Source organism: Plectropomus leopardus, chromosome 17 (assembly GCF_008729295.1).
Source record: "Plectropomus leopardus isolate mb chromosome 17, YSFRI_Pleo_2.0, whole genome shotgun sequence".
Lineage (NCBI taxonomy): Eukaryota > Metazoa > Chordata > Actinopteri > Perciformes > Serranidae > Plectropomus > Plectropomus leopardus.
The window spans coordinates 4,900,849-4,914,731 of record NC_056479.1 but is presented as its reverse complement, the minus strand read 5'-3'; the positions used below and the strand labels follow the sequence as shown (position 1 = coordinate 4,914,731).

At 36.3% G+C, this 13,883-nt stretch overlaps 1 protein-coding gene across 1 annotated transcript; it reads left to right on the top strand.

Annotated features, from left to right (window-relative positions):
• The first annotated feature begins 271 nt into the window (after positions 1-271).
• LOC121956201 (GTPase IMAP family member 4-like) lies at positions 272-11,216 on the top strand. The gene is made up of 4 exons (XM_042504336.1): positions 272-338; positions 3,207-3,853; positions 8,373-8,457; positions 10,402-11,216. Exons 1-4 carry the CDS (start codon positions 314-316, stop codon positions 11,214-11,216), a joined length of 1,572 nt encoding a protein of 523 aa, XP_042360270.1. The 5' UTR covers positions 272-313.
• Positions 11,217-13,883: the final 2,667 nt, after the last annotated feature.

Here is a 13,883-nt window from a genome sequence, read left to right as displayed (position 1 = left end):
AATTTAAAAAATGATACTTTAAAAACAACTTAAACAGAACAATAAATATAAACCCAATAAAAACACAACACAAAATGTACTTTGTTTGATGTACTTTTGTTTGGACCCTGATTTGCTGATTGCAGCTCCATTTTTCTGGCTTGTGACTGGTTGGCTCTCTTTCCTCAAACTAGCTAGGTAACAGATGACATGTGTTCAAGGGGAGGGAACTACACAGACTTTATAATATATAAAGATGAAATGACAAACTATTCAACACTAAGACGCCAACAGCAACAAGACATCCCAGATCAACTGCCTTTACAAGCCTAAGATGGCCAGCAAACTTCTTCCACCTGGTAAGTATATTTTACATACAGAACTCTCAGGGTAGTGTTTGATAAACCAGCAGACCAAGAACATTTTTCTTCTTATAACTACTTACTGATTACTGGTTTTATGTATCATTAACAATGATATTTAAAAGAAACCTGTTCAATTATCACATTTAAGCATCCACTTTCATTGACTGACCACTCTCTTAGTCTTTTTTTTTTTGTAATTTTACAGCTTTCAGAGAGCTTGTTTGTTGTCGGATATTACACATTACATGGTTTCCTTACAAAATTCAGATTTTGAACCATCATATGTCCTATTGTCATATAATATACAAACAATAGGTTGTATTTGCCATAATTACATTGTGTTAAATTACAGTTGCCTGTGAATAAATTTTCAAAGTTTTTCAACTTGATGACTTAAATGAAGCATATTCACTCAGCTCATTTACTCCAGTTCAGTACAATTTTAAGATACTTTACTTTAGATCCTTTTCCACTACTTTATACTTCTACTTCACTTAATAAGAGGAAAATATCATACCTTTACTCCTCTATATATTTTTTTTACTTAAGTTCCTTGGCAGATTCAGATTATTGACACAAAATTTATATTATAAATTATGGTGTATTAATATAGAGAACTTACCCAGTATTATATAAATTAATTAAAATGAGCTCCTCCTTTACCAAATACAACATTAACGAGAACATCGATACTTGCAATACAATAAAATAATATATATTTTTCTGAAATGCATCATTCTGAATCTTAGTAATTCAACTTTTGGTACTTTATATTTATGTACTTTTACTCGATTTTGAATCCAGGACACTTACTTGTAACAGAGTATTTGCACAATATACAATATTCTCCACCACTAGTGAAACAACGGCTGACAAGATTTCTTAAAAACAATCACTGCAAGCTGTAGATGAGAATGATCTTCACCTAAGTCTGTGCCACTGCAGCCTGTGCAGCAGTCTGTTGCCGATACTAGGACCTGTAGTACTGCAAGTAACTAGTAACTACTGTGTTTATACTCATAACTTAATTAAATGAATTTATTTAATGATTTAGACACAATTTTGCACAACAAACATTTCATTCATGTAAATATAATCATATATATATATACTACTTGGCATGTTCAAGCTGCTACAGTTTCCTGAAAATCAATAAATCAAAAAAAAGAAAGAAAGAAAAAAGCACAAAATCTATTAAACAGCTATTTTATGAAGTACATGTATGGTTAATTCTTGAAAAGGAAAATTACATTTTTTTTAAAAAGAGCTAAATTGTGTGTAGCTTTCCAGTGTTTGAATTACCCTCATCTAGTTTTTGGTCCTTTTTTTAATTTTAGTTTTTGCAAATAAGTAAATCATGATGTGGCTGTTTGATTACAATTGCATTGCTTTCACACTGGGAAACAAGGTTTAATCATGAAGAAGTATCTTGTCATGCCAGGAATTTAATGATGTGAATTATCCTATTCTCACATTACATAGAGATACCTGTATAGTGTACACAACAGATAATTGGTAATTTATTTTGCAGTAATGAAACATTCTCCAACCACAACAAAAGATTGATTTAGTCCTAAATATAATGAATTTATCTCTACAGAGGAGAGGATATATCCTGCTATCAGTGGTCAAAAAAATCCACTTGCGCTAAGGATTAAAAGAGAACATTTGAAACTATGGGTGCAAATTTATGACATAAAGAAAGCAGTATCATCAGCATACAGAAGTATATGACATGAACAAGCAGCTTTAAGATAATGTACAATCACAAGAATTAATGTCCACATTGAGGATATAATGCTTATAACCCACAAAACTTCAGTTCCTAGATCCTTCTCATCTGCATGAATACTTTCTTACAAGGGCTTAGCAAACAAAACTTTGTACTGGTTCTTTTCGCTTTGATACTTATCAAGTCAGCACTGTAGTAACATGTACTGCCTTCAGGAAATAGCAATGAGCTTGCAGAGTCTGACACAAACCTTCTATGTACTTGGCTTTTATGTAACAAACTACCAGTGGAAGCATTACAACCATTATCAGTGCAACAAACCCACCCAATACTGTACTGTTGTATGTGGTTTGTGCTGAAGCCTTTTATCACAAATCCATATAGCCTACTCAACTCAGCTGCAGCTAATACCAGTTCTTGTGTATACCAAACACTTCCTGTACATCCCAAATTGCAGCCTGAATGTCAAAGAATACCAAAGAGACCATTGGGGAGCTTCGGGGCTTGCCAGATTTGGTCATGTCCCAGAGTTAGACAGTAGACTCAGTACTTGATAGCCTGTTAGCCTGTGGAGTGCATCAAGACTTGCTGCTGCACTTTCTCCGATAGTTGGACAACAGTACCTGTTGGTGTTAACAACTTTGTATACATTTATTTTCATGTTGATTTAAATAGTTTTATCATCTTTATCATCTAGGCGGCCAGATCATGGTATACTGAAGAGACATGACACAGGATTTTCCCAGCACTATTTTAACATCTCTATGATATTGTATCAGGAGTGTATTCATACTTTGTGGCTTTATTCACATTTAATTTAGATTATAGATAACCCAGTGGAACAGCAAAAATATTCCTGCCCAGAATTGTATGTGCATCAACCAAAACACACATTTGTGATGTTGTTGGCCCTTTATAGTCATTATAGTTTTCAGTTAATGCAGTTTTTACTTGTCTGGGACTGATGTTTAAATGTGCAAATTCTGGCTTAAATATGACAAACCTGAGAGAAAACTTTTTTTCCGACAAGTGATTGTGCACTTCACTTTCCAACTAGTTAAGTGTGTGTGGCCATTGCTTGTACATTTTTTTCATAATATTAATCATATCTGTTCAAAATTTTCCTTCAGAGTCAGAGGAATCTGTGGTGAGGATTCTGCTCTGGGGAAGGACCGGAGTTGGGAAGAGCGAATCTGGAAACACTATCCTTCGGCGCCCATGTTTTAAAACTGAACTATCTGGTTCATCTCTAACAGAAAAATGTGAGATGATGACAAAAGAGTTTAATGGGAAAACTCTGGCTGTTGTTGATACTCCAGGTCTCTTCCACACCTGTAAAAATCATCAAGAGCTGATGAAGGCGATCCTTAAATGCACCACATTGATTGCACCTGGTCCTCATGTGTTACTGTTGGTGCTCAAGCTGGGTACCTTCAGGAAAGATGATAAAGACATGCTGGACCACTTCCAGAAAGTCTTCCCAGATGCAAAACGTCATACCATTGTGTTGTTCACTCATGGAGAGCCAAGAGGAGAGGATGGAAAAGACGAAAAAGAAAAAGGAAAAATCGAGCAACATGATGCCCTCAAAAAGTTCATCAATGAGTCCTGTGTGGCATACCATGTCTTCAACAACCGAGAGGCTGAGGATGAGTCTCAAGTTACTGGCCTACTGGAAAAGATCGACAACATGATCCTGAAAAATGGAGGACACTACAAAAATGAATTGTTTGAAGGGGCTATGAAAGCCTTAGATGAAATCATGCAACGTGCTGAGGTAAAATTGGCAAGTGATCCCAAAGAGGCAGGAAGAATGTGTTTGGAGGATGCTTTCTCCAAGGGTCTAGAAATAGTGTTGGGAAAAGATTCTCCTGCACTTAAATTTGTGAAAACTTTCTATGAAAAAGTGACAGATGTGGCATTAAAATTGATGCCACCTGAAACTTTAAAAAAACAGTAATCCGAGCCAACTTGTTCTCATCCCATGTCGTCACACAATGCTGCTTTGCAGGGGACTTCCATGTCTACACATAATGCTCTAGGTATTATTTTTGTTTGTGCTTCTTTTATTGTGTCCTTACCAGCAGTGTTTCAACCTGACACCATCTACCAGCGTATCACAAAATTGCAAACATTCCTGCCGGGCCGCATCCTCACCACTGTCCAGATGTATATCATGCAGACACAATCTTACTGCAAAATTACTGCAAAAGTGACGGTATTTGACAACTTTGGGATGAGAACAGTCTGTCAGAGCTTATTGAACCAAAAAAAAATAATAATAAAATCACATAGGAAAATCATAATGGTGAAAGGGTACAAATTTACAGTCATTTTGTTAATTTTTCTTATTTTTTAATGACAGCATATTAAACAATGCACTCTAATCAAAATGAATTCAATATGTAGACAATGCTGTATTAATGATTTGTGGACAGTTGATACATGGAGCATTATTCAACAGCCACATTCAAGGGTGTAATTTCTCACTGTTTAAGCCCTAATTGAGATTCTCCTGAAAAGATAGTAAAATTGAACATCTTGTCTTCTCAAGAAAGTATCAGAAACTAAAAATGACTTCAGGTACATTTAGTGCCTTACCAGTACAGAAGTCAAGAGGTTTATAGAGCATTTCAGCTTTTTGTAAAACATCCATTATCAAAAACTCACCTGCCAGTTTATTAGGTACACTTTACTTGCTAAAATTAATGCCGTCTAATACAATAACTCAAGCAGAGTTTGAGTTCAGATTGACCTAAAGTACAGACTGACCTCACAGGGATTGCTATGATGCACTGATGATGCAAAATGACATCACCACCAACTGTCAAATCATCTGTCAGTGACCTTCCATTTGTCTATATGACTCTATGTTTACTCTTTTTGGTTAATTGGTAAAAAGTCAGTGTGAACATGAACTCACCCTGAACTAAAAAACAATAATAGATCAGTTTTTGATCTGGACTAAATGAACCAAAGTGCAAGTGTAAAATAGAGTGCACGAAGGAAGGTTTTTTCCACCAAAGTGGAAGTTGGCTTTCCCCTGGTTTCCTCATCAAAAAGCTAAAGGGATTTTTCCATTGGATTTTGGATTACTGCAGAAGATAACCTCTGTAATCTCTTCAGCCTGTGTTAACCACAGACCTTATTTCAGGTGTCTACTCAAAAACCCATTCAAGAAACCCATTGACCTGGGAGTGCTGAAATGCTAACTCATTTCCAGGTTTTAGGACTCAGTCCTTGTGCACTCTACAGTCCCTTAATGGGGATAGTTTCAGAACTCGTATACTGTCCAGAGTATTGCTGCTGTGGATCCTTTAGTGAGAACAAGAATTGAACAAGAATGAACCTGAAAAAGAAAATAACCTGAAACTTACCAAAGACATGTTTGATGTAGCTGTTGTTAGCAACAGTGTGAACACTCCATGTATCAACTGCATTTTGACACACATTTTCATAGTGTCGGATTATTGTTTTTTTTATTTGGGAGTGGGCTGAACTTTTCCCCCTGGACTACTACAACTACCCTCCATCCCCATAAAAGGTTTTTGTAGGGGAGTTTTCAACAGTTTTGCATGACTGTAGTCAATATACAGTTGAATATTAATGTTATTAACGACTTTTGTCATCTGTAATTGGTTTGACAATTGACAACTCTTTAAATGCTTTTTGTACATACATATCTTATAACCTTGGGTTGCAATTAAATGATAATGTTGACATTATTGGTTTTTTTTTCAAAAAATTATCCTGCATTATTGTTGACTTTTTCCTTTTATGCCACATGGGTGATTTGTGATGTATCAGTGAATTTATTTTTGATGAGCTTTCCTTTTAATCACTGGGATTGTCTGTATACTCTATTTTGCATCATGAATAAATTGAAATCTTCCTAATCTGTCTCTATGATGATCATTATTGTACTATATTGTTCTGTATTATTGAACGACTTTGCTTGAAGCCAATTAGAATGTTGGTTTTGATCTGAAACGTCACACATTAGTGACACTGCCCCATTCATCGGGCTGCTCCAAAGAGACTCAACAGTTGATCCAGAATGCTGGGGCGTGTGTAGTATTGTGTTAGGCCAAATGGCTTGCAGAGAAAACAATGATTAAGAGTTAATTTAACTCAAAAGTTGGACCAACAACTCGAGAGACAACTAATTACTTGACACAAAAACAGTAATCAGTTCAGATGTCTTAATCTTTCTACTTGTAGAAAAGTTGGGCCAACTTGACCAGAGATAAGTAAATTATTTGAGCCTGCTTAAATGTTTGGTTAGAATTTTTAAAAAAAGTTCTGCAAACTTACATTTTAAATTATGAGCACACTGTGTCAGATAATGGAAATGTGAAATATTAGTCTTGGGCAGTAATTGTTCTGAAAATTGAATAATGTCAAAAAAGCAAACTGCTCATTATTTGTTAATTTTTTCAAGCTGTGCCACCTTATATATTTATACAGTGTACTGTCAGGAAGTGGGAATATAGATCATATTTCAGATTAAGCATTGGCAGTCACCGCGGAGGACTGATATCTTTCCTGCTGCTCATTGCACTCTGTTTATAACACTCAACACACTGGTGTTAGCCTAGAGTTAAAACTGCATATGTCCCTTTTTGTCATCAAATATATGAAAATGTGACTTTTACATTAATTTTTAACAATAAAAAAGAGAGAATTATCCATTTCATTCAAAACCTCTAAGAGGGCGGGGGTTTTATTAGCTAATCCAGCATACTTTTAATGGAAACAATTTGACGAAGTATTATCGAAACATCTTACTTATTTAGACAGTGCACAATTAAAAGTTATTGCACCAGAGTTAGCTAGCAGATAATATGCATGTGCTGTTCTATCGAAGTAAACAAAAAAGTACACTGACACTTAACACAGACAGTTTCATGTTTCTATCTTCATGTTTCTAAAATATCTAAAGAGCTTTTACTAAACATACCTAGTATAGCATAAGGACATAAATGGGTTTAAAATCAGTATAACAGACATTATATAAGGCAATCATTGGTAATTACACAGATTTTAGCTTAGATTTCTCCAGTCAAACAATACCTGCAGTCAATCCTTTTTGTGCAACCCCAGCTCACTCCGAAGTCATGTGACGGACAGTCAGTGAACGTTCATGTCAACCCATCACATTTCAGGTATCTTTGCCACATCAAGCTATGATGTTCTGAGTTCATACAAAGAACGGGTTGGGTAACCATGTACTATAAGGAGCGCTAAAGAGCAGGCAGGTGGGTGGGCGGGTGGATAGGTCCCACAAACAACTGACTTTCGTATGGGAGTCCAGAGTTTGCGTCACCTGTGGATGTGTGTGTGTGACCGATTTTCTACTCCTTACTATGTGCCTCTTTTGTCTAATCCCAACCATTGTGACAGTCTGTGCTGTTGTGTTAACATAGGGACCGTGCCACTTCATCCCACCACACATGCATTTGTCGACATCACAGTAACAGGTTGTGAGATCCCACCATGACATCATCTCACCACGTGCATTTGTTCACATCATCATAGCAGCAGGGATAACTTAAACGTCATCGGGTGACATGGAAGGTCATTGACCGAATGTCACCATGTAATGACTTCAGAGTGAGAGCACATTGTTTTGCACCAGGGGTTTGATCCAAACTAGCTTGACTCTCCTGCAGGATCGACAGATTTTCTGTTGCAGCCATCTCCAGAGCTTCTCTCCTCTTGGTGATGGTCAGTTCAACGTACACTGGGTTAGCATGAGCTAACACGATAGCAGCAGGTAACATCCAACACAGAGCCATTAAATGATCCCAACAAATCATTGGTTTCTTTGTCAAACTTTAGGTAGGTGTCATTTTATGTAATTGTGATTTGTGATCTTATCTATTTAAATAAAATAATATTTAAAGGAAAACAAAACGTTGGGTATGATAATCTTCACAAAGGATTTACTGCAGGGTTTTGGTATTCGACTGTATTTTTGGGGGGGTATTTTGAAGTACTTATCACATCTATTGGATTCATAAATAATTACTGTTGACCAGAACAATAATACTCCAAACTGCAGGTTGATGTGTGAATGCTGAGTGACAAATTTCTCTAGGTAAAAAGTCCTCTGTGGAAATGTAGTCCACCTAATGCACTTCTGCTCAGCCCCCTGATTGGTTGCTTGCAGCTCCATTTGTATTTCTGATCTGTGAATGGTCAGATGTAGGTTGGGAACAGGTGATGTGTGTTTCAGGGGAGGGAACTAGAAGCAGGCTACAATATAATGATGAGATGGATATTAAAATAGTCAGAACAAGACTTTCCACAGTGACAAGACATTAAAAATGAGCTACCTTTCCAAGAAAGAGGTGACCAGTGAAGTGCCTCTGCTGCCTGGTAAGTATATTCTTTAACAGTATCAATACTCTTGGTAGTGTCTGGGTTTGGGCACAATATTTATTTTCTTCAACATTAAGCAGTCAAAAAGTAAGATGCATTATGCAAGTTGTGTGTCAGCCTTCAGTTGTCTTACTGTGTTTAACATTTAATTTCTATGATTTTAGTGGAACATCCAGTAAGTTATATACAAATATGAGATTATGTCATCTGTCATTTCACAGTCTGCACAGACCCCATTTACAGTGTTATACAAAAACCACACCAATATTAATCATAATAAAAATAACAATGGATGTTTTTACACTTTGTTGTGATAACCTCTTTCACAGCATGCATTTAGTTTCTGTATATTTTTGCTTGTCTTGATGACTTGACATAACAAATAATGAATATTTTGACTTAAACTTGACCTGTGTTTTAGCTTTGTGTCAAATTGTGAAATTCTAAAAAAAAAACAGCAAAGACTGAAAAAGAAGATATAGCAAAAGCCTTGTGTAACACTTTATTTGGTTGGTCTGCCTACAGATAGTTAATAGTATATGTAGTATATATATGTAGTAACAGCTTATTGGTTGAGGTTTCAACAATTGGCTTTATCTTTAAATGTTTAAAAAGAAATCATCTATAGAGGATATGTGATCATTCATTAACATACCAACAAATTCCCAGAATAATTTGGTTCAAATTTAATTTAAACAAGATTACTATTACTATTTTATAAACATCACTCTGTGTCACAGAGAACTGCTGAGATAAATGAGCTGAAGTTGTCTGAGAGCTTTTTTGGGGGGATACTGAGAAAGGTCCATTACAGACATCTAACCAGCTAGAAATTGAAGCATAGATGATTTGGTCCTGCCTGGACATGAATCCTTGAATCCTAGCTTTGTGATTATTTTGAAATGGCTGTAAAATTTTGACTCTGAGTCCAAGATTTCTGACTTGCATTTTAGTTTTTACACACAGGGTTGAGTGCTAAGCTTTCTTATTTTGCACCAAAGATATTACCTCCCTTTTGTCTACATATAGCTGCAGAAAGTTCAGCACACTCAGTGTTTTATTTCCTTGCAGAGAGAATCTATGGGACTGTGGTTGCTTGGTGACATAGCAAGATAAATTTGGGTGTCATCTGCAAATGTATTATGTTATTCTGTATAAGGTAGTATGTTATGTTTAATAAGAGGACTTAGGATTGACTCTTGGGAGAGCCCACACATCATGCTGGTCCATTCAGATGCATAATTACTAACTGAGACAAAATAGTTCCTGTCCTGAGGACAAGATTTAAACAACTACTGTGCCTGAGACCAAACCCAGTTTTCCCCTTTGTCCAGTAGTATTGTATGATCACGTATGTCAAAAGCAGCACTAGACTAGATCTGAAATCTTGTCCATCTCTAGAAATTACTTCTGTATTTTACCAAACCATGACAGGCATTTAAACTTTTGAGTACCGAGCAAATTGGTTGGATTTTTTTAAAATAATAAATAAATAAAATTATTCACTGTTCAACAAAGTGTATATATAAGTATTAGACTTTTAAGCACTTTCATTCCAAGTCTTGTTTGCCTGTCTTTTTTTTTTTTTTTTTACTTCCGTGTTCTTTTTTAAATATTTATTCATTCATTAATTTGACTTACACATTTCTAGGTAATTTTCTTTTACTTTTTACTAATTTGTTGCTAATTTTTTTGGGACATTTCTTGTTTTGTTACACATTGCCTTGAAAGAAATGAAGCCAATTTGCTCAGGTTTCAAAGGGTTAATGCATCAATTATAATCCAATTTCATAATATATATTTTTCTGAAATCGGCCATTCTGCATAATGAGTACTTTTACTGTTAGTATTTTAAGTGTAGGCAAACATTTTGTACTTATACTGCTTTGAAAGATCAGATTACGTCTTCCTCCACTTACGTGTCTGTGTAATATTTTCCAGCAGAGCAGCTGAGGATTGTCCTCGTTGGGATGGTTCAAGTCGGGAAGACTTCAGTCATGAACACCATCCTGAGGTGCTCAGAGGACAGGGAGACACATGCAGACAGAAAACACACACACACACAAACAAAGGAGTGTCAGCGAGAAGAAGTAAAGATTGGACAACAAACCGTGGTTGTTGTCGACACTCCTGGTCTGTGTCACGCCGAAATAGACGACGAAGATGTGATGAAGGAGATCAAGAAATGTCTCTCACACACTGAGCCTGGTCCTCATGTGTTCCTGTTTGTGCTGGGTATGGAACGATATACAGAATATGCACAGGGCATGGTGGAGAATATTAAGAAGACTTTCGGTAAAGGTGTTTTATGTCACAGTATGGCTTTGTTCACCCATGGAGATGAACTCAACAGACAAGAACAAACCATAGAACAATTTATTAAGGGTAACAGTTATCTTGAATCCTTTGTAAAAGAATGCAAAGGGGGATGCCACGTGATTGAAAACACAGACGAGAGTCCATCACAGGTCACAAACCTTCTGGAGAAGATCAACAGCATGGTCAAGGAAAACGAAGGAAAATACTACACTACTGAAATGTACAAAGAGGCTGAAGTTAGGAAGAAAATCTCCCTCTCTGTGGCTGCGTCTAGTCTGGCTGGAGCAGCTCTTGGAGGAGGGCTATCTTACTTTGCTGGGGGTGCATTAGGAGCCACAGCAGGAACAACAGGAGGAGCTGTGGTGGGAGGTGCAATGGGAGCTGCTGGGATAGTTGCCATGGAACGCATTAAGCATAAGAGATGTGTGATGCAGTGAATTTTCGGGATTCTTCTGAGGGGGTGTGGGTCAATGTCAGAGGCAGTAAATAGTGTGTGTGTGTGTGTGTGTGTGTGTGTGTGTGTGTGTGTGTGTGTGTGTGTGTCTGTATGTGTACATGATTTTATCAAATAACCCTATGGAGCAGGTTATCAGGCTTTCCAAATTAATAGTAACCTTCAAAAAAAAATTGCAGTATCATCAATCCTTTAAAACATGAGCAAGTTGGATTGCCTTCTTTGAAAAAATATGACGTGGCCCCAAAATTTGCAGGAAATCAGTAAAATAAACTAACAAGAAAAAAAGAAGATAAACAAACAAACAAACAAACGTAGTTTTCTGGACATTTTTCCCTAGAATTTTTCATTTTTCAAATTTACTTTCAGGTCACTTTCTTGTCAGTTTCTTACTAATTTCTTGCAGTTTATGGGACATTCCTTCCCAGGTTGCTCATTGCCTTTTCCTCATGTTTCAAAGAGAAATCAAACTAATTTGATTAGGTTTCAAGGGTTAAATGACTTGTGAGAGCCATGTCAACACGGCGCAAGAAAATCAATGTCGATCCAGATTTCAAGGAGTTAAATCACACTTAAAAGTATTTCTTTACAGACACCAGGAGTTTAGGCAGATTTCCATTAACCCTCAAATTGCTCCAAGTGAAATAGGAAATATAAAATACACCCTAATGGAAGAAAAGTCTCCCATTTATTGCAGAAACTTCCCACTGTACAATTTACATAAATCAAATAAAAATCTATTAGGACGACTGTCTCATTATCTTACAAATATTGAAAGATGATTAAATGTTGATAAAGTTAATTACTTAGAGATTTATCAGCCGTTTTTGGACTTTATCTACTCAGATTATCTGATAGTATTCTGGTGGAGACTTTGGATGATATATTGTATAATAGTATTGGATTGTGTCTGGTCATTTTTATCTCTAATGTTGCGTTCACACCACGAACGACACGGCTAAAGGCTACAGCTCATTTACAATGAAAGCTGGTGACATGTAGATACAAATTGACACTTGCAGCTGCAGACAGTTAACAGTCAAATTTCAGCTGGCCTCAACTTTTTCAGAGCTCCAAAGACGCACTGAATCCACAACCAATCAAATGTTTTTGTTCCTATTTTCGAGTTTTAATTGCTTTACGATGCACACGGGAGTGTGCAATCGGGCAGTAAAATATGATGTAGAAATGGGGCTCAGATATTTCAAAAATAAATATTATCAAAAATATATCAAAAATATTTTTTTAAACAAAATACACACTTTAAATTGTGTTAAGTTAAGGTGCTTTGTGGCGTGCTAGACACAACGAGTATGTTAATGACCGTTTTAACCCCACTTTAACTGTTGCTTGGTTTTAATTTAGCTGATCGCGATGTTGCGTTGTTGCTCGTATTGTGAACATAGCATAACAGCCTAGTTTTCTGGCTAATTGTGGCAACAGAAATACAGAAATATGTTAATGGATAAATGGAGTTGATTAAAGGTCTGGTGCGTCTCATACAGAAGCTTAAGGATGCCCTCCGTGTCATTATAATGACGCATCGACACTTCCTGGGTGGCATATTTTTGTGCCCTGGGACAGAGGGCTTCATCTGTGTCCTTATAGGTATGTAATGTCAAGAAGAAATGAGCCTTAAGGCAGAGGTTACTGTGCCATTACAGGTGTGGGCACTTGATTTATTCAGGCTGCAGGCAATCAAACCGGACTCAGAGCAGACTAGCCTGAGCAAATGAAGAGCTGTAGTTGTAGTTTCCAAAAATGATAAGACATAGACACATTCGTAAAAGAGACATTTTTTCCTCCAAAAGACCGAAAGCCTACACAACTGAAAAAAAAACAACACAGTTTTTGGATACACCTGATTCACATCGATTAAATATTTTGGAATTAAACACAGCCAATTTTACCGCAAAACAAACAGGACTTGTTTGTAGATATGTATATATTAAAGTTGTACGAGTTCAGTATGTTCGGTAAGTCATGTTTCAGTTTGGGTGAAAAGTTTGATGTTTGTAAAAAGTTTGTTAACAGATTTGATGTTCAGCTGTATCATCCCCAAAATGATCACTGTTTGACGCATTGATGCATGGCTCCAGATCAAATGTTGTGTTGTATCTTGTCAAACACTAGTTGTGTTTCATTGTGTCTGGCTACAGAATTACATTTTTTACCAACAATAAAGAACAGTAACCACCCCAGTTGGCCTCATCATTCAGTACAGCATAAAAACAGTAAGAACTACTTGAACTATTAGCTCAGGATTTAAATGATGTTGAGTTGGTATGATGTGTCCATGGGGAGTCGGTGGGGTAGATAGTGGCAGGAATTGAACTGTTGCATAATTACAGTGGGAAAGTCCCAGTTTTATCTATTAATGGGGAGTTGTGCCCACAAACACGTCAAGAACCATGTTTGACAGCCAGTGCTATATCAAAATAACAGTGTTACAATGGAACAATAGCTTGATTTTCTTTTTCATTACCAGCATTCACTTGTACTTTTATTTTCAATAAAATCACTTTTTGATACTTAAGTACTGTAAATATCAGATATTTTAAGATTTCTACTTAAGTGCTATTCTAATAAGTGACTTTAATGTCTACCAAAGTCATTTTCTGGTGAGATATCTGTACTTTTAATCAAATAT

Bases quoted from the DNA above. Each gene is read 5' to 3' on its own strand.
- LOC121956201 (XM_042504336.1), top strand. From the start codon at position 314: ATGGCCAGCAAACTTCTTCCACCTG. The intron at 339-3,206 runs GTAAGTATATTT...ATTTTCCTTCAG, and splicing joins CAGCAAACTTCTTCCACCTG to AGTCAGAGGAATCTGTGGTG. The intron at 8,458-10,401 runs GTAAGTATATTC...AATATTTTCCAG, and splicing joins TGAAGTGCCTCTGCTGCCTG to CAGAGCAGCTGAGGATTGTC.